Source organism: Miniopterus natalensis, chromosome 3, assembly GCF_054644295.1.
Source record: "Miniopterus natalensis isolate mMinNat1 chromosome 3, mMinNat1.hap1, whole genome shotgun sequence".
Lineage (NCBI taxonomy): Eukaryota > Metazoa > Chordata > Mammalia > Chiroptera > Miniopteridae > Miniopterus > Miniopterus natalensis.
This window is the reverse complement of record NC_142083.1, coordinates 92,809,042-92,829,304: the sequence shown is the minus strand read 5'-3', so window position 1 is coordinate 92,829,304 and position 20,263 is coordinate 92,809,042. Positions and strand designations below refer to the sequence as shown.

At 53.0% G+C, this 20,263-nt stretch overlaps 2 protein-coding genes across 2 annotated transcripts; both read left to right on the top strand.

Moving 5' to 3' along the window:
- Positions 1-7,617: 7,617 nt before the first annotated feature.
- On the top strand, positions 7,618-13,600 carry ZNF213 (zinc finger protein 213). Its single transcript, XM_016211377.2, has 6 exons — positions 7,618-7,703; positions 9,014-9,520; positions 10,226-10,349; positions 10,518-10,591; positions 10,803-10,926; positions 12,013-13,600. Exons 2-6 carry the CDS (start codon positions 9,122-9,124, stop codon positions 12,669-12,671), a joined length of 1,380 nt encoding a protein of 459 aa, XP_016066863.2. The 5' UTR covers positions 7,618-7,703; positions 9,014-9,121; the 3' UTR covers positions 12,672-13,600.
- Positions 13,601-14,793: 1,193 nt separating this feature from the next.
- On the top strand, positions 14,794-19,972 carry LOC107535799 (caspase-14-like). Its single transcript, XM_016211378.2, has 11 exons — positions 14,794-14,868; positions 14,953-15,093; positions 15,180-15,375; positions 15,478-15,566; positions 16,363-16,473; positions 16,611-16,778; positions 17,309-17,531; positions 17,855-17,971; positions 18,436-18,510; positions 19,046-19,149; positions 19,757-19,972. The coding sequence occupies exons 1-11, from the start codon at positions 14,794-14,796 to the stop codon at positions 19,868-19,870; spliced, it is 1,413 nt and encodes a 470-aa protein (XP_016066864.2). The 3' UTR covers positions 19,871-19,972.
- Positions 19,973-20,263: the final 291 nt, after the last annotated feature.

Sequence of the window (20,263 nt, the reverse complement as noted above, 5' to 3'; positions counted from 1 at the left end):
TGTCATTTCTGTTTCCCATTCTCTCTTTTTCCTGGGAGGGATGGGCTCAGCCTACTTATTATCCAAGATTTGCAGCTTGGCTTCCAAAATAACATGCAGTTTTGACCTTGATGTCTGCATCAGGGAGGCCATTGAGACCCCACCTGTCTCTGTGGATCATGGAGCCAGCAGGGTGGCTGGAGCCCTGGTTGGCTCCCAGCTCCTAAGGGATGAAGTAGCTTGAACCAGATGGCAGACAAGGAATAGTAATAATAGCTGCCAGTTGTTGAGCAGCTGCCCTGCCAGGCATGGAGCCAAGCTCCATATATCTGTCACTCTACTCTCCGCAACGCTGAGCAGTGGGTTTTATCCCAGATTTATAGATGAGGAAACTGAGGCTGGGAGAGGAGGCCATTAACTTTCCCAAAGCCATACAACCAGAGAACTGAAAGCTGGGGTCCAGGGTCAGGGATTTTACCATGTAAAGTACCCCTAATTCCATGTACCCCAACAGCCATTGACTATATAATTAATGTATGACATGAGGTGGGGCTGTCTAAAAAGAGACAGTAGACTTGACCTTCTGGGGTGCTGGAGTCAGCTGGAGATGGGGGGAGGGAGGAGCATATAATCATTAGGATGCCAGGAAGCTGCTGACTAGTGGGAGTCCCTTCATGGCTCCAGTCACAGCCAGAAATGGGATTTCTCTGCTTGGCTCAGTGTGGGGGGCTGATAGGGCTTTAACACATAAAGCAGGCTTGCTGTCCCCAGGAGCTTGTTTTCTTTTTATTTTAAATATATCTTTATTGATTTCAGAGAGAGGAAGAGAGAGAAAGAAACATCAGTGATGAGAGTGTCATTGATCAGCTGTCTCCTGCACACCCCCTGCTGGGGATCGATTCCCTCAACCGGGGCATGTGCCCTGACCAGGAGTCGTACTGCGATCTCCTGGATCCTAGGTCGATGCTCCACCGCTGAGCCACGCCTGCCGGGCAAGAGCTTGTTTTCTAATGAAGGAGAGAGAGAGGTGGAAAGGAGGCTTAAAACAATACTGGGAGTTGTCATTACTTGGCACAAGCTTAGCACAGAATATTCATTTGCACAGTGGCTATTTGTTTGCTTGGGCTGCGTGGCCAGGGTGTCAAGACTTGAACCACTCGGAGGTCTGTTAAATGAGCCAAGGAATCATTTAAAGGCTTCACTCTGCCTATGAGGAGCTCAGAGGCCACAGTATCCAGGAGAAACTGTTTTCCCTTTTCATAGCACAGTGCAGAGGGATGTTAATTCCAAGAATCCCATGGGTTTCTGTCCTTTCCTTCCTATATGTCCATCCACAGGTCACCATTCTGGCACAGACCAGGCGAGAGCATTTTAAGAGTGGCACTTGGCAGTTTGGAAAATATTTAACAAGAGCAGCCAAGAATGAGGAGGTAGCTGGGGCACTGTGGAAGGGCCTGGAACCTCAGGGTGAAGGGTGTTCATGATTTGGTGAGTCATGGAGCGCCCCTAAGAGGTAGCAGGCTGGAGGGTGGGGGGACACCAGGGTCTTGGTATCTCTGGGTAGCAGTTGAGGTGTGGCCTGCTTCCACCTTGCTTCTCACACCTGACATACCAGGCACTGAAGAACCCTACCTGGTTACTCACCATTGACCTACACCTGCGCCTTCAGCAGGAGAGCGAGAGTAGAGGACCCGGAATCCAGTCTCTCCTCTGGGCTTCCCACCCTCTTCCTGTGCGGCCATAGGCTCAGCACAGGTCCTGGCTGGCGCCACTCAGGGCCCGGCTGGCAGCCCAGCCCTCCTGGTGAGTGGTTGTGGGCCTTTGGGGTCTGGAAACCCAGTGGGGGGTCTTGGGGAGCCAGCCAAACCCCGCCGTCTTGCCTCTCCGAAGACTCTTTCTGGGAGGCCCGCCTCTCCCTCTGCTTTTAGCCAATCAACTGCAGGGGGAGGGGCGAGCGCTGGAAAACCGGACGTGATTGGCCAACGTTCTCCCATCAGATTGTGGTGATTTTTTTCCCCCAATGCCCCAAGCCCTGTGGTTGCCGGGGCAACTGTGCCCACAATCTCCGTTTTCTTTTGTTTGTTGAACTTCGCTAGAGGATATTTTTTCCATTCATTTTTAGAGAGAGTGGAAGGGACAGGGGAGAAAGAGAGGGAAAGAAACATGGATGTGAGAGAGACACATCATCTGTTGCCTCCCCCACGGGGACTGGGGATTCAACCTGCAACCGTTGTAGGAGGTACGTGCTCTTGACTGGGAATCAAACCCGGGACCTTTCGGTGCGCAGGCTGAGGCTCCAACCCCTGAGCCACACTGGCCAGGGCCGGACGCTCTCGATTTTGAAAATTTGCCCTTTTCCCCTTACCGGGCGTGGGTTGCAGAAGAAACCGACAACTAGGGGCTGAGTTCCTGGCCTCCTGGTCAGTCCCTGAGTCTTCAGAGCCGGCCCTCGGCCTACCACTGAGATATCAAGCCTCCTGCCCTCCTAGACAGGACGCGACGGGACGGGAGGGGTCACTTCCGGCTTCCTGCGCGCTGAGCTCCATCGTCTCCTTGTGGCCCCGGGGGAGCCCTAGTCAGGAGACCATGTCCACCCCCTGGCTCCTACGTGGCACTGGGGGAAGCCTGAGCGCTGCATCCGGTCCCAGCCCGGACACCTCCCACTGACACTGGCACCCTCAGAGCCCGGAGCAGGGTCTGAGGGTGCTGCCATAGAGAGCCGGGCGCGCGAGTGCGCCAACGGCCTGAAAGACGACTGCGGTCCTTTTCGGCCGGGAGCCGGGTAAACAGAGGAGGCCACTGGGAGGTGAGGGGATGGTAAAAGGTGAGAAACGTTAAATAGGGTCTTTGCAGCATGCACTCATTCATTTTTCAAATACAAAATGAATGCGTTCCAGGTTCTTTGCTAAATGTTGAGGAAGAAGCGATGAAAAAGCCAGACAAGATCCTTGCCCTCATGGGGTTCGCTCCAGTGGGGGAGACTGGCAAGCAGAAAAAGGACACATATTAATTTCAAGTATTGACAAATGCCAGAAAGGACAAGTGAAGCAATGGAGGATGCTAGGAACTGATAAAGAAGGCCCATGCAAGGAGGGAACCTTTAAGCTATGACTTGAAGAATGACAAGAAGCTGTTTTACAAGAATTTGGGGGCAGAACCTTCCAAGCTAGGAAAACAAAATGAATAAAGGCCCTACCATGAAGAGAATTGTGTTTCCTGAGCTGAAATGACAACCCTGGTGGGAGGGAGCTAGAGAGGTGAGACTTGTGCAGGGCTGTGGTCTGAAGTTTCTCGCTGGTGTCTCCCGGATGGTGGATAATGGGAGGTTATGAGGATGGTCCAACCTCCCTCATGCTTCTGGTCCTGGCCCAGCCTGTGACATGTGGTCAGGCAGGCTTCCAGCCTGGGTTCCAAATGCAGCACTCTGTGACCTGCAACTCAGTCACCTTCTAGAGCACTCCAGTTTTCCTGTTCTCAACTAATAAAGTTCCAGGCCAGCCATGAAGATTAATCCAATTAAACAGGCCACTGATCAGAACAATTTGGGCTGAAATCTTCAAGGGAAAGTGGAAAAGATGCCTAGGAGGCCTAACTCCTGCAGCCTCTGATGTACTCTGAGGTCCTGTGTGCATGACAAGTTCCTGGTGATGATAGTTCCCTGAGACTAACCACTCTTTATTGAGCACTTACTGTGTGTTAAGAGTTAATACTGGGTTATGTGATCTACTTGTATTCTCTCATTTATTTAATCCTTATAACACTATGAGGTAATGAGTCAGGATTCAGTTCAACTCCAAATAACAGAAACTCAAAATAACAGGATCTTAAATGAGACTGAAGTATATTTCTCAAGATAATATCTGGAGGTGGGCCAGAAATAGGCAGCCTATGGCAGGACTGGTATGGGAGGCTTACTCTACAAAGTCAACAAAGATCCAGACCCCTGGCCTGCTTGCTACTCCACCACCATTAGAAGTGCCATCTTGGGATCCCAAACCATGGATTTAAACACATTTTTATTTTAAATTAATTTTTAAAAATTTATTGATTTTAGAGGAAGTGAGAGAAACATTGATTTGTTGTTCCACTTATTTATGCATTCATTGGTTGATTCATGAATGTGCCCTCACCTGGGATCAAACCCACAAACCTTAGAGTATCAAGACAATGCTCTAACCAACTGAGCTACCCAGCAAGGGCCTTAAATTTTTTAATCAAATGAGAATACTATATACAACTTTATATTAATAAATGTCAAATTGTAGATGAAAGGGATGATTTCCTAAGAAAAAAAGTATCAACATTTAGTCAAACAAAAAAAAAAATAAGAGCAACCATTTAGTCAAGAAGACATAAAAATTCTGAATACTCAATGTCCCACAGGAGAAATTATTAAAAAAAATATTTTTTTTCTATTTTTAAAATAGTTTATCGACTTTTAGAGAGAGAGAGGAAGGGAGAGGGAGAGAGAATCAATGTGAGGGCAAAACATCAGCTGCCTCCTGCAGGCCGCCCACTAAGGATCAAGCCTGCAACCCAGGCACGTGCCCTGGCCAGATCAAACCCTGCAACCTTTCAATGCACGGGACGATACCCAACCGAGCCGTTCTGACCAGGGCTATTTCTCTTTTTAATGAAAGAACTCCTAGTAGGTAGTAGTTCTAGATAGGGTATACATTCTGGTTGTAACAGTGGCTTAAACGTGGTATCTCTTTCTCACATCACCTTCCTGGGTATAAATCCAGGGCTGGTTTGGTGGCTCCACAGTCATTAGGAGTCCAGGCACCTTCCATCTTATTGCTTCGACACCTCTGGGTGTTACTCTCATTTGCATGGTCCATGCCACTGTGTCCAAATTACTGCTAGCAGCTGGGGAAGAGAGACTAGGAGGACATGACCCACCCCTTTCCAGTAAGATACATAAATCACATCTGCTCACATCTCATTGGCTTCACTTTAATTACATCGCCATACTTACCTACAGGAGAGGCTGAGAAAATATATTCTTTATTCTGAATGGCCATGTGCCCATTGAAAAATTCTTACTATAGAACAGGGAAACATATTGGGGAACAACTAGTAGTCTTTCTGCTACAAATGAGAATAGATGCTGCATAATATGAGCATGGCTATAAGAGACAAACAACAGGCAATTGTAAATCATTGAAAGTATTTTCATTAACCAAGACACTGATATCTGCTGCCCTAACATTGTTTAGAGAGTTCTGGGCAATACTATAATACTATGAAAATAATGCATATAAATTCTGGAAATGAATATAATGTTTTTGGAAAAATTTTTTTTCATTATAGATTATATTGTCTAGCCAAGAAAATAAACTAGAACAGTCAGAAGGAAAAGAAAGTGCAATTAGGTTGTCAATTTCAGTATACCTGTATGAAAACAATTTAGCATCTACCAGCAATGCCCAATAGAATATATGGTAGATGTACCAGTTATTAATTTGTGTGTCAGCCCCCAATACAATCTTTTTGTCCTTTGTGGTACTGAAGCCCTTCGGGTCCTGTAGACATTTCTCCTTTGCTAGCCAGTTGATGTTAGTTTTTGCCAATAGAGGGCGCTGGAAGAACACTATAAGACCATACCTTGAAAAAGGGACTTCCAAGTTTCTTCTTCCCCTTGTGGTTTTCCATTGAGGCCAGTACAGGGAGGGGAGCCCAGTAGCATCCACTTTAGCAGTCCTCCAGCAAGTTCCTCAAGCAAATGCAGCACGATGTATGTAGAAATACAGAAAAATGGGAACTAAATGTCCAAGAGTAAGGGGCTTTAAATAAAACATGGGACTTTCATGCTATGAAAAAATATGCAGCTCACAAAACAGATGAATTCTTTTACTTATAAATGCTGATATGGAAAAATACCCGAGTCAACAAAACATTACTTGGGGGGAGGGGGACAGGGGGAGTTGGAAGAGGGTATGGGGGGATAAATGGTGATGGAAGGAGACTTGACTTGGGGTGGTGAACACACAATACAGTGTACAGATTATTATGTGTTGTGGAGTCGTGCACCTGAAACCTGTAAAATTTTGTTAACCAGTGCACCCCAATATATTCAATAAAAAGGGAAAAAAAAAAAACGACAAAAAAGTTACCTATATAGAATGATTCCAGATTTATCCTCACTGGAGGACATTTTTTCCATTGCCTTTCAGAGGGAGAGGAAGGGGAGGGAGGGAAGGAAGGGGAGAGAAGAGAAAGAAACATAGAGAAATATAAATGTGAGAGAAACATCCATCTGTTGCCTCCCGTATGTACCCGGAGTGGATCAAACCCAAAACCTAGGTATGTGCCCTGACCGGAAACCAACCTGCAACCTTTTTGGTGCACAGGACTTTCCAACCAACTGAGCCACCTTGCCTGGGCGAATGATTCCAGATTTATATTAGAAATATTCATAGATGTAGAACTGTAAGAACAGGCTAAAATATTAATAGTGCTTATTTCTAAATGGCCTTATTAGGAATATTTTAAATCTTAAGTTATTCGACAAATATTGTTTCAGAAACAAGTCTAGATGCTGGGAGTAGGGCAATGAAAACAGTGTGACCTCATGGAGCTCATGGTCTAGTAGGAGACTAATATCACACAAATATGTCAGATAAAAGGAAGAAAGATAAGGCCGGGCAGAGCCACGGCGTGTGTGTGTGTGTGTGTGTGTGTGTGTGTGTGTGCGTGCTGTTTACAGGGTTAGGGAAAGCCATTCGAAGGAGTGGCATTTGAGCGAAGTGAGGCCGCTAGCTAGCCTTGCGGATCTCTATACCTTTATAATTTTCCATATTTTCTTAATTTTCTTTTCCACACTAAGCACGCAATGCTGCATAATTAAAACAAGAAAAAGATCTGGAGCCTCAGATCTCCAGGTCGAGGAATAAGTAGAGATTTGGAACAGGCCCAAATCTGTGGAAAGAACCCAGAAGTTCCCGGGTACAGCCTGCCTGCTCTAGAGTCGCCCTGGCCCCGGGATCCCCGCCGCTCCAAAAAGGAAGCTGCAGGTGGGAGAGCGAGGGGCTCCTTGGGGTCAGAGTCCCCGCCAGCCGAGTCCTGCTGAGCGATCTCAGCCGACGACGCTCCAGGTCGGAGAATGGCCGCGGGAGGCTCGGCGCCCCTCACGGGACTGCATTTTCCAGGAAGCTCCGCGCTCCTCAAGTCAGAGGAGCAGAGAAATCTGGAGGATTAGCGGGGGAAGAGGACAGCGCGAGTCTAGACGCAGACCAGAACCCGCGGGCAAGGGTGTTGATGCGCAAGGCACTTCTCCCAGTTCATGGGCCACCGGTCAAGACTGAAACAAGCTTAATGAGCAACTGCCTCCCCCGCGAACGCAGTCCCGAGGACTTAGAGCAGCGCGTGCGCAACGTCGTTTCCCAGTGACCTCCGCGCGGACTTCCGGTGCTGGAATCTGGCGGCGGAACCCGGGACGCCCGGGCGGCAGTAGGAGGTGTGGCCCGGGGGCGGGACCCGGGGTCGGCGACCCGCGACCCGGCAGCGGAGTGGAGAGCGGGTCCCGGGGCGGGTGGGGCCCGCGCCCCCAGGCAGAGACCGGAGGGGGCGAGCACCACCGAGAAGTGCTGGGGGCAGCCCGGGCGCCTGCGCCCGCTGCACCCGCTGCCTCAGCTCCGCGCCGGCGAGGCTGCTGGGGATCAAGCGCGGGACTCCGGCCGGTCTGCGTTCCCGCCTGCCGCGCGTCCTGCCGAGCGACCCTGGTGAGTCCCTCGCCCTCTCCCAGCGGAGCCTCCTCCTCGATCACTAGAGGATGAGAACGGAGCGCGTACCTTTCGGGGGAGTTGTGAGAAATACAAGAATAAAGTGCTTGCCCTGGTCGGATTGCTCAGTTGGTTAGAGCGTCCTCCTGATACGCCAAGGTTGGGGTTTGATCCCGGGTCAGGGCGCACACCAGAAGCAACCAGTGAACGCATAAATAAGTGGAACAACAAATCCATGTTTCTCTCTCGCCCCTTCCCCCTCCCCTTTCCTCTCTCTCTAAAATAAATTAAAAAAAAAATAATAAAGTGCTTAGTGTGTAGTAGAGAAAAGGACTAGAACCCCAAACGCCTCACTTAGATATTGGTTGAGAAACTGGAGTACATCCATACCGTGAAATCTTCCAGGGAGGTTAATGAAGAAGCATTGTTAAGTGGAAAAGCATATTACAAAATAGTTTGTGCAATAAGACCTCATTTATGTGAAAACACACACTTTTTCTCTCTCATTTCTATAGGTACATTTTTAGTAAATGCACAGGGAAAGGTCTGGGAGGTCATATGTCAGATTGTTAATGGGAAGGTGCACTGCATTGTGGAATGGAGAGTTTCTCTTCTATATATTTCTACATTGTGTACTCCCCCCCCCTTTTAAAATTACAGTGGTTGGTATCATTTATTGAAACAAAAAACCAAAGTTCCAAAATACACCCTTTTAGGACTTTTGTGAAGAGTGGCAATGTAAAGCATAATAAATATGTTTATATGTGCCCTTGGATAAATGGCTTAGGATGGTGTCTGTGAGCCCATCGCTGACACCCCTAGACCAGATGTGTTTTGCAATCCAGAAGTTTTTAAATTTGAGAAAGATAATACAGTACACATGGCATATCAAGTACCTCCTGCCAGCAGAATCTAGGACAACACTCAATAATCAAACCTGTTTTTTTATTGAAGTATAATACACATACAGAAATACACATTGTAAAGCAGCTTGATGGATTTTTACAAATTCAACAAATACATTAATATTTCTGCTGTAAAATATATGAACATTTACATTAAGTGGGATAAATGGAGATCAGTAGGCCAGGTGGTAAAAACCTGGGAGTTTTGGATTCCAGAGCTGAAGCTAAAGGGCTGTGGACCTGTATTGGTAAGAGAGAGAGTGTCTTATTAGCAAGGCATTGTAGGAAAGCCTACAAAAGGCCTCAGGGCCAGGAAAGGATGGGAGCTAAAGTCCCTGGATGTCCCTCCAGGCTGGTGTTTGCTCATGTGCCTTCTCCCCTCCTGCTATTTTGCTCTTTCCCTAGGGGTTTGTGTCCACATGCTGTCCCAGCTGCCACAGGGAATCCCCCTGGGAGACTGAAGGGCAGGCTCCTGGGTTGAGGCCCACCAACCCTGAGCCTTAGGCCAGGGGAATGGCAGCCCCCCTGGAATCTCAGGACCAGGCCCCTGGGGAGGGAGAAGGGCTTCTAATTGTGAAGGTGGAAGATTCCTCCTGGGATCAGGACTCTGCCCAGCAAGAGGACAGCAGGGATTCTGAGGCCTGCCGCCAGCGCTTTCGGCAATTCTGCTACAGGGATGCGGGCGGGCCTCATGAAGCCTTCAGCCAGCTATGGGAGCTCTGCTGCCGCTGGCTGCGACCTGAACTGCGCACCAAGGAACAAATCTTGGAGCTGCTCGTGCTGGAGCAGTATCTGAGTGTGTTGCCTGGGGGTGTCCAGGACTGGGTGCGAGAGCGGTGCCCAGTGAGTGGCGAGGAAGCCGTTGCCTTGGTGGAGGACCTGCAGAAGCAGCCAGTGAAAGCATGGCCTCAGGTGAGGGGCCCTTCCCACATCAAGGGGCATCTATTTGGCACTTGGGAGATAAGTCTTCCAGGGGTGGTGGGGGCACAGAGCCAGAGGGAACATCCACAGGAGCATCTCACAACAGGTGTTGCCTATCTGAAAGACACTGTCCAAATGAATCTGGTTTCTTTTTGGTGGCTTCGGAGGGCAGAGCAGGACCAAAGTGGGCATGTTCCAGGAAGCCAGGTTTTAGCTCCACACAGGCTCTGCAAATGTTTATTCATGTTCTGCTCTAGGCCAGGCACTGGGGATACAGTGACGTGCATAGTGAGAGCACCAGAGGGGGCATGAGAAGGTAGACCTGTACATGTGAACCCTACTGTCTTGGGAGGTGTTGGGTCCTTCACACTGGAAGCATCTGGGGAGGTGCTGAGTGATGGGTATGGGTTTCTGCTCTTCACAGGGAAGTCTCCCCCCACTCCTCCTTGCTAAATGGCTCTATGATTCTATCCTTTGGGGGCTGGTTCTTGCCTTGTACTTGATCAGCAAGTGTCCCTGGGCACATGGCACTGCCTGGTATCACATTCTCCTCTGGACTTTCCTGGGGCCCTGTACTGATCTCTCCCCCAAACCTAGCCTCCTGAGGGACATGTCCTATGTCTCCTTCCCAGGGATTAAACTCTGTCTCCTCGGTCTGGTCTCGGTGCTGATGGGCATGTTGTGGTTCCTGCACAGGATGTGCCCTCAGAGGAGGTGGAACCTGAGGCTGCAGTCCAGGGATCTCAGGCCAAGGGACCTTCCCCGAAGGTGGGGGCACAAAGCCAGCCACCTGTACCCTGGGAGCAGCACAGCCATGGTGGTAAGTAAGCTCCTTCCCTGGCACTGTCCTAAGGGTGGCAGGAAGAGTACTTGTTCTGTGAAGCTTAGGCGTGTGTGTGCTCACGCATGCACGCACATGCACAAGAGAGTGTGGGGTTTCATTCCTTGCTTGAGCTGGCCTCTCTGAGGCTTTGTTCTTTTCTTTCAGCCCAGCTTCCTGCTCTTCTTAAAGAGGGGAGTGTCAAACAGAAAACGAATGCCTGCTTTGCCCCCGAGATCCATGTGAGTTACCAGTCCCTTTGTCCTCTCTGAGGCCATCAGTGATGATGAGTCTCTAAAATGGGCCTTGCCTTCTCAAAGCTTCTTCCATCCATCCTGTTCATACCTGGGCCCATCCTGTTCCCCATCCCAACCCTCTTCCTCTCCCCACCTACAGCTGCCAGGGGAGCCCTGAGCAAGGCAGCCCTGAGCAGAGTTTCTCACCTCATTTCAGGGACCTGTGACATTTGGAGACATTCCCTTCTATTTCTCCCAGGAAGAATGGGGGTCCCTGGACCCTGCTCAGCGGGATCTTTTCTGGGACATAAAGCGGGAAAATTCCCGGAACATTGCCATAGGTAAGCAGTAGGTGCAGCCAGGACCCTTTGGGATCCTTGGCTCCTCTGAGCTGGAGGCAGTAGCCTCCTTGAGGGGTCCCAGCAGCAGAGAGAGGGCCCGGGCAGGCCACACTCCCCTGCACATCCTGCTGGAATCCTCAGTCTTCCTCCTCACTTCCTCTCAGCGGGCTCCAAAGTGGGCTTTCCCAGGCTGTGTTCAAGAGCCCTTGCTGATTTCTTTTTTTTGTGTTAATGTTCATTTTTCTCTGCCTTCGAACATGTATTAATATATGGTGAGTGCTTGCAAATGCTAGCACTGTGCTGAGCATTCATATGCGCATTTTCTCATGTGATTCTCACAGCCCAGTACAGAAAAGTGTTGTCCTTGCTTTTCAGACAAGGGACCTGAGACTCAAGTCAGTGGACACCAAAGGGACAGAGCTAGGACTCAGTCCAAATGGGGGTCGCAAGGCTGTCCAGGTTGCCCTGTGAAAAGGTGCTGACAGTGAAAACACATACTGTGCACCAAGGCCTAGGCCCTGTGCATTAGAGGCCACACTCCCTGGACTCTCTTCAAGCCAGGGCCTTTCTGAGCACTATTTGGGGATCATCTCATTTAATCCACACAACTTGATGGGTGGGCTAGGATCCCTCTGGATCCAACTCTGTTCTTGAGTTAAGAAGACATGAGCTTGTGTAGCTGAACCCATGTGGTTCCTGTTTCTGATAATGAATAGTGAGAGTTTGGATCGCTTATGAACTTGACCTTAATCTCTTCAGTTTTGTTGGAGTTTGAACAGCCAGCGGTTCAGAGAATGGGGTGTTGGATCCCAGTTGGGAGGGAAACAGATTGGTTAGGTGTATAATTAGTAAGTGCCTCTGGGACAGATAAGCCAACTCCTTTCCTTTGCCTCTGCCTCTGCACTGTTTCTTTGCTGGCCTTTTATCATGTCCCCATTTTATGGATGAGGAAAAGGCTCGGGTCTGTCCAGCCCAGGATTTTCTGAACCTGACAGCCAAGGTGCTTGCTACTGAGTCCTGTTTGTGCCTTGCCTCAACTCTGAGCCCAGATCAGGCGGGACTGAAGGGCTCACCTCTCCCTTGCAGGTTTGGGACTCAAGAGCCAAAGGGGGCCATCCCGGCTGGAGGAGGCGGTGAGGGTGCTCCCAGGCCAGGAGGGCAGCGATGTGACTGTGGCCTGGAGCCCTGAGGAGGCAGAGTCCTGGGAGAGCGAGGCCCGGCCAGGGGCGCCATTGGAGCCAACGGTGGGGGCGAGGAGGGGGCGGCCCTCCACGCGCAGGCGACAGTTCCGGGACCTGGCAGCCGAGAAGCCACACAGCTGTGGCCAGTGCGGCAAGTGCTTCCGCTGGGGCTCAGACCTGGCGCGCCACCAGCGCACGCACACAGGCGAGAAGCCCCACAAGTGCCAGGAGTGCGAAAAGAGCTTCCGCAGCTCCTCGGACCTGGTGCGCCACCAGGGCGTGCACACGGGCCAGAAGCCCTTTTCCTGTTCTGAGTGTGGCAAGAGCTTCAGCCGCAGCGCCTACCTGGCGGACCACCAGCGCATCCACACGGGTGAGAAGCCCTTTGGCTGCAGCGACTGTGGCAAGAGCTTCTCGCTGCGCTCTTACTTGCTGGACCACCGGCGCGTGCACACTGGCGAGCGGCCCTTTGGCTGCGGAGAGTGCGACAAGAGCTTTAAGCAGCGCGCCCACCTCATTGCCCACCAGAGCCTGCATGCCAAGATGGCCCAGCCCGTCGGGTGAAGGCTGGTGGGATCTTCCGGGAGGCGAAGCACCAGGATGGCCATCTCCCTCTGCTGCCACCTTCTGCAACCACTACCCCTACTGCCCTGCCCTGCTCTGCCCCAGAACCTGGTCAACACTCCCAAGTAATGGAAATCTCCTGTGACCTTGTGGCCATTCTTCCTGCCCTCTGGCTTCCTGGAACCCCAGCACATTCCTGGCAGGTGGCTTTAGCATGGGAGAAAGGCTGAGGCAGCAGGGAAGTGTGAGGACTCCAGCAGGGCCTGGGGTCCCCCATCCAAGAAACTCCCCTCAGCCTTGCTTGTCCTGGGGCTCTTCATTCCTTGCCTTCTTGGCCAGGTCCATGGGCTAGGCCCTCTGCCCTGCCAACCTGTGCCTTCCCACAGGGGTGGAGGACAGGCTTTGACCACTAGGGTGCTGACAGGCTCTAGGAGGGACAGTCAGCCCACACCTGTGAAGATATGGGTCCTGGGTGGGGCCTAAAGGGTTTTCTGGCCTCCACCCCTCCCACTTCCAGACCATGACCACTCTGCCCTATCCTGGCGACATGGAAGTTGCCTGCCACTGATTTCCACTGACTTCCCCCTTGAGAGCCATCCTCTGCTGAGACTAGCGGTGGCTCCAGGGACTGGAGGTCTACTGTGAAGACCAAGATCAGGGCCAGTGGAAACCCACTGCTCCCATGCTCCCCTCCAGATACGGGGGTGGGGGTAGAGGGGGATGTTACTTAACACTAGCACTCTGTGAGCACTTTGTCACTGACTCTTAGGCACTGCATTCCATGTTGTCTGCATTGTCTGCAAATTGGCATTCACAGGGACACACCACAGGCTCTCCAAAGGAGCTCAATCCAGCCTGCCTCAAAAGGGAGCAGGAAAAGGGTTTGAATAAATGTGGAAACTTCCTCCAGACTGTTCTGTTCTTTAGGTGGCTGCTGGGTGGGGGAACCTAGAATTTGTACCCCTTGGTTTCCTGACCTGGTAGTCTTGTTTGCACATGGTGCCGGATGGTTAGCGGGTAGAGCCACATTCTTGGCTTCCAGGTGGGCTGGGCCCCAAAGGGCAACCATAAACCTCAAGACTCCTATGTTGGCCAGTGCCTACCCTGGTCTAGGGACAGCTCAGTCTGAGACAGCCAGTAGCACCCTTCCCTATCCAAGCTGAACAGGACTTGGGGGTCTTTGCCAGGCCATTCCCTTTCTCCCCATTGGTGAAATGAGGAAACAGGTTCGGAGATGGGGTAACTGGTCAGGGTGGCAGTGTGCTCATGCTGGTTCCTGTATTCAGATACATTAGGGAGAGGGCTGCTGAATGAAAGTGGGCCTTGCCTCCATTCCCCATGTAGCCCTTGACATCTGACCGCTCCCATGCCTAGGCCTCAGGTTGGGGCCTGCATGTAGCTGCTAGGCTCATGTCAGCTCCTTCCACTCCTGCTGCGCCCTGCCCAATTCACCAGGTGGTGGCCTCAGCAGGCTTACTTGAGGAGTGGTGGGACTGGCTGAGACAAGATGTTCTGTTCCTTGGTCTGTGCCAGCCTCTCTGCCCCCTAGGCCTTTCCTCAGGCAGTCCCCCATCTAACAGTTGCTTCCCACTGAGGTTGCTGAGACAGACCCCACTTCCCAGATGAAGCAACTGGGGTCTCACCATGGACAGCTGACTCCAGTTGGGGTTCTACCTCTGGTACAGTGCCCTCCACTCCTTGTACTTTAATGCTTGAGGCTACTGTTTGCCTGTGTGTGGGCACCTTGCATGAGTGAGTAGGGGTGACAGGTGGCAGGAGCAGTGCACGAATTTCTGATGCTGATGGCTGGCTCAGAAGGGAGACACTGGAGTGTAACGAGATCAGATAAGAGGTGACCCAGGAGCTAAGAATAGGATTGGGCACAGGCTCCAGACTCAGGCAGGGGCATGTCAGTGTCAGCCAGGAAGTAGCCTGCTGCACATAAGGAACAGAGCAAGGAGTGGAGCCCAGGACCCAAGGTTCCCAGGGAGGGGGCAGAGTCCGGCTCAGTTCATAAACAGCTGATAGGGATCAGGGAGAGGGCAAGGATTGGGACCCAAGACATTGGTGCTGGGGCCAGGAGGTGAGCTCTGTGCTCAGAGGAAGTGCCCACCTGGCACCCATGGCCTTTCTCGTGTCTGGGACACTGCAGGTGGCCGCACAGATGGCAGATGCTCAAGAAAGCCTGGAAAGAAAGGTAGTGGAAGGCACTGCCTGGCCCAACTCACTCCTGGCTCCCAGCTTAGCCCCACCCAGCCCAACTCTGGCCTTGTCTCTCCAGGGGAAGTACAACGTGCAGGGTCGAAGGGTGGCCCTGACACTCAGCAGCCCTGAGGTATCAGCCTCTACAGTGGCCATCCTGGAGCGTGTGTTCCAGACCCTGGGCTTTGACAGCTGCCGGAGGAGGGAGGCCTCGGCCCAGGTGAGCACTAGCCTGCCTACTGCCTCCATCCTCAGCCCCACCTGGGGCCTCCCCAGACCCAGGCCTGCCTTTCACTCTTGCCCTAGGATTTCCTTGAGGAGCTGACTGGGTTCCGGGAGCAGCTGGATGCCCATGGGGTCCCTATGGGCTGTGTCCTAGTGGCCTTGGTGGCCCCCAGTGGGCAGCTGAGGCAGCCACAGAAGTTGGTCCGGGAGCTGAGTGGCTGTGAGGCCCTGCGGGGCTGCCCCAAAGTCTTCCTGATGCTCTCAAGTGCTCCTGGGGGTGAGTGGCTTGGCAGAGACCCCCATTTTGGGGCAGGGCAGATCGGGGTGGGCAGGAGGCTAAGACTTTCCCTCCAGGCCAACACTGTACTTTTCTATCCAGCTGCCCCCAAGCCTGGAGCCTTTCTCACTGTCCTGGGTGAACTCTGTGGCCGCTGTTCTCACTGGTCCCTGCTGCAGCTGCTGACGGAGGTGGGGGCCCCAGATGAGTCCCAGGGAGGAGGCTGTGCCGGAGGCCTCCCCTGAGCCTGTGACACAGTTTGATTCATTTACATGCTTCCCCCCCCGTCCATTCTACAACACTCTTCTACAATTCATTATCCACAGACGTGCAGTCAGCCTGCGGCTTCGCCTTTCACCCCCCATCCATGCCCCTTCTCACACCCACTCAGGATCCCCCAGACACTCCAGCGTCTTCACATCTCCATGCCTTTGCCCCAGCCGCTCCCTCTGCTTGCCATGCCCTCCCTCCCTCTTGTCCCCATCAGCCTCATCAGTCCCAGGCTGCCAGTGGTTCCCTTCCTCCCACTCTGAGTCAATGCTTATACTTCTGCCTATCCTGGCTCACACTCCTCCGGGTAGTGACTGTTCCATCAGACTGCAGGCCCCTGAAGGGCAGGGTTGGGAATGACTCAGGCCTGGTTCCAACACCCAAAGTTCTCACTGGGTGGTTGGGTAGCCCAGGGTAATCCTGCAGGTGAGGGGTAGACCCCAGTTCTGCTCCACAGCTCTCTCCAGTCTGGTGCCTTCCCCTGAGAGGTGGTAGTTAATGGTATGGCCACTGTATAATTCACGTCCAGGGAAGCCTCTGACCTTGAGCCTGAAATAGAACCCCCCTTGGACCCTCCCCCTCTGCCATTTGTCTCCTCCTCCCTTCAAGTGGCAGAAGACCCCAAAGAGACTATAGTAGCTATGAGTCTGGTCGAGTCATTCCCACCATGCTCCTGTGGAATAGCCCCTGAGGGTCCTGTGGCCCCATGCCCCCCAGGTCTTCAGCAGGACGGCTGAAGAGTCCTCAGGGGCCACCTACTGCCCAGTCCTTCGGAGTTCCTTGCGAGGGGCACTGTGCCTGGGAGATGTGGAGCCCTGGGGGCCTGAGGTAAGGGGGCAGGAGGAGTGTCCAATCATGTGGCAGCAGTGGCAAGTGGGACAGAGGCTCAGGGAGACCCGAGGTGGGGGAAGCAAGGAGCTGGAAGGTCCTCAGACTACTTTCAATGCACCTTAACTTGTTTGTAGCCAGAACCCAACCCCAGCGCTCAGTATGACCTGTCTAGAGACAGGGCCGCCCTCCTCCTAGCCGTGATCCAGGACCGGCCTGGGGCCAAGCAGGATGTGGAAGCATTGAAGGGCTTGTGCCAGGCCCTGGGCTTCGAGACCACCGTGAGGATAGACCCTACAGCCCAGGTGAGGGGAAGCCCAGAACTTCTGGTGGTGCCCTAAAGAAAGCCCCCGCCAGGACCCTGGGGGCTCTCTCCTGGGCCTCTCACCCATGGTGGGCAGGAAGGGCAACCCCAAGTCTAGCCTCCATTGTCCCTGATGCATGCATTGGGAATCCACTTCCCTGCTTCTGGAAGCCCTGCCTCCAGGGCTCCTGTGGCTTCTCAGGCTGGCTGTTTCTCTGCTATCCTGATCAAGGCCCCAGTTGGAACTGGAAGGGTCTCAAGTTCTTCCCCAAAACCCATCAGTTCACTGCCTTCCCCTCATGCCTCTTAACTTTTTGCTGCTAGAGAACCAGCTGCAGAACCAACCACATGTCACCTCCAATGAGGCCATGCAAGGCCTTGCAGCAGGGATTAGGACTTCCTTCCTGATCCTGAAGCTGGCAGGAGGTGGGAGGTAGGGTGGGTGGGGGCGGAGAAGCCTACCTGGAGGGCTTCCAGGTACTGGGAAGGCAGTGGCCCTGGCCCAGGCCGCAATCTTTGTTCTCACTCCAGGCTTTTCAGGAGGAGCTAGCCCAGTTCCAGGAGCGGCTAGACACCTGCAGGGGCCCTGTGAGCTGTGCCCTTGTGGCCCTGATGGCTCACGGGGGGCCTCAGGGGCAGCTGCTGGGGGTTAATGGGCAAGAAGTGCAGCCAGAGGCACTGGTGCAGGAGCTGAGCGGCTGCAGGGCCCTGCGAGGCCGTCCCAAGATTTTCCTGCTTCAGGCTTGCCGTGGGGGTGAGTGGGGTCTGGGGCCCTCCCTGGAGGTGCAGCTGGGTCCTGACATCCAGCCTGGCTCCTCCTGCCCAAGATTCACTCATCCAGCCCACCTCTTCCAGGAAGCCTGAACACTAGTCCTTTTCCTGCCCCCCTCCCAGTGTCTCCTAGAGGTCAAGTGCATGAACTTGAGCACTTTACCCTCAGCACTTTTCATTCAGTGCTCTGAATGTTGCCAGCCTGGCAGGCCTACCCTGGAGTTCTGGGGGCTGGGGGCTACACCCCTGGAGGCACTTCCATGTATTTGCTGAATGAAAGGACCTGCCTGTCCTCTCCTTCCTCAGGACACAGGGATGCTGGCATGGGGCCCACAGCTCTCCCCTGGTTCTGGCGCTGGCTGCGGGCACCACCAGCCACCCCCTCCCAAGCCGATGTCCTCCAGATCTATGCAGATGCCCAAGGTAGGTCTACCTTCCTTCTGGAGCCTGGGCTTGGGCAGGGCAGGGTGTGTGTGTGAGTGTGTGTGTGTGTGTGTATGTGTGTGTGTGACTGTGTGTGTTGCGGGGAGGGGTGCTGTCTGTCCAGAGCACATTTCCAGGGTTCTGAGCTGGGGTCCTGCTGCCACCTCTGCCCTCTCTTTGCCAAGAAGTTGGGGGGGAAATTGTCTGAAACCATAAGGGTTTCTCCCCTACTTGAGCCTTGAAACAACCCTGGAGTCAGGAAGGTAAAATAGCTTTTCTGAAGTCATACAGCTGGTAAGTGACATGGCTGAGATTTGAACTCTGCTCTGTCTTTCCTGCTCTGCACTCTTTCCACTGCCTTGTGCTGCCCTTGAGCCAGACTCAGGGGCAGAACCAACCACATGTCACCCTGGGGCTGGTGGAGTCCCAGGATGCTGGGTAAATGGAATTCATCCCTCTTACAGGCAGTTCCTCCAGGAGCTTCACTCCAGGGAGCTGTGACCAAGCAGACATCCTAATGGCCTATGCAGCCACCGAGGGTAAGGGGACAAGTCATCAAGAAGCCCGGTTACACAGGGCCCAGCCTCCTGGCTGGAGGTCTGGTGTGGCTTTAGTGGCAGCTGGGGCTTGGCATTTGTGGCACAGGGGCACCCATCTGGTTGCAATTAGGTCATTTTCCTGTCATGTTTATTATTTGTAATAATAGCAATGCTGGTGAGCATGCATTGCAGGCTGACTATGCCAAGCACTGTACCTGCATCATTCCCTCCAGGCTATAAGTTTCCTGAGGGCAGGGCAGTTCCGCCTGTCTCAGGGCCCTTCCCAGTGCCTAGCAAATAGGACGTTCACAGTGACTATTTGTTCAATATTGAATCCATCATATATTCACTTGGCAAATATTGGGCAACAACTTGTTTCAGAAACAAGAAGTTCCCACTCCCTGCCCCATTCACTTGCCTGACTCCCCAGAATCCTGTCTACTTGCCCCCACTTCCACCATCAATAGGCTCCTGGGGATTGGAAGGCAGCTGGTCAGCCCGAGTCTGACGTGCTGGCCCTGGTCTTCTGGCCTAGGCTGTGTAGCCTATCGGGATGAGAAGGGTTCAGACTTTATCCAGACACTGGTGGAGGTCCTCAGAGCTGCCCCCCAGGGAGACCTACTGGAGCTGCTGACTGAGGTGTGTTGGGGAATGTGGGTTGGCAACAGGGGAGAGAGGCTAGATTCATCCTTCTCAGCCCCGGTGTTCTGATCACCTCCTATGCACCCAGTTGGTGAGGGAAGGATCCCCCCCCTCAATAGTATGGGATGGGCGAACACATGACACTCACAGCAGTTATTAGTTGTGCACTCACAGCCTGAGGAGAGTACACTGCGGACCAGGCAGGGCCACCCTGGGTTGCACTAAGGAACAGAGTGAACCAGCAGGGGCTGTGAGCTGCAGGCTTGGTAATAATGGAGGGTGGTGCACCCCCTGGTTCCTGCAGGAGGAGGTGATTGGCTTGTTTGAATAGTTTTGTAGGTTGTCAGGGAACTGAAGCCCCTCATATTGGGGCTGGAGTGGAGTGCAGCTGGTCTGTCTGGTGGGGCAACTAGCTGGGGGGGGGACTCTTTCCTGCTGGGTGGGGGGCATATCTGACAAAAACAGGGACTCTTGGCTAGCCCTTTGGAGCCCTGTGTCGCCCAAAGATATCAAGGCAGCACTTGAAACTTCAGGCCTTACAATATACTGGGTGCCAGGCTGGGCTGCAGAGAACCTGGGCACAGGCTGAGTGTGGTCCTCGCAGGTCAATCGCCAGGTGTGTGAACTGGATGTGCTGGGTCCTGACAGCAATGAGCGCCGCAAAGCCTGCCTGGAGATCCGCAGCTCCCTGAGGCGCCGGCTCTGCCTGCAGGCCTAACTGCCTGCAGCCACCCAGTTGGTGCTGACAGTAGGTGGCCACACCCCAGTGCCACCACAGACTCCATCTACTCCTCAGTTCCCTCACCTATAAATGGGGCACCACTGCAGGGCGCTGGCTCAGCTGGCACGCAATAAACATTTGTTGATGATCACTGCACACGTGAATAGTGCCTGCCCTCAGGGAAGTGCAACAGTAAGATAATGTATGTAAAGTGCCTGGCACTTGTAAGGGCACATTTGTGTCCCTGGGAACCAGATGCTGGGCCTGTGGGGAAAGGGGAGGGGGCAGCATCAGAACCCAGGATGGGCTAGGCTGGGCTGGATGTCCTGGGAAGGGGCAGTTTGGGGTACCTGTCACTCTCCCAGCTGTGGAAAAGCAGGAGACTTGGCC

Bases quoted from the DNA above. Each gene is read 5' to 3' on its own strand.
- ZNF213 (XM_016211377.2), top strand. From the start codon at position 9,122: ATGGCAGCCCCCCTGGAATCTCAGGACCAGGCCCCTGGGGAGGGAGAA. The intron at 10,350-10,517 runs GTAAGTAAGCTC...CTTTTCTTTCAG, and splicing joins GGAGCAGCACAGCCATGGTG to CCCAGCTTCCTGCTCTTCTT. The intron at 10,592-10,802 runs GTGAGTTACCAG...ACCTCATTTCAG, and splicing joins GCTTTGCCCCCGAGATCCAT to GGACCTGTGACATTTGGAGA.
- LOC107535799 (XM_016211378.2), top strand. From the start codon at position 14,794: ATGGCCTTTCTCGTGTCTGGGACACTGCAGGTGGCCGCACAGATGGCA. The intron at 16,779-17,308 runs GTGAGGGGAAGC...TTCTCACTCCAG, and splicing joins GGATAGACCCTACAGCCCAG to GCTTTTCAGGAGGAGCTAGC. The intron at 18,511-19,045 runs GTAAGGGGACAA...CTTCTGGCCTAG, and splicing joins GGCCTATGCAGCCACCGAGG to GCTGTGTAGCCTATCGGGAT.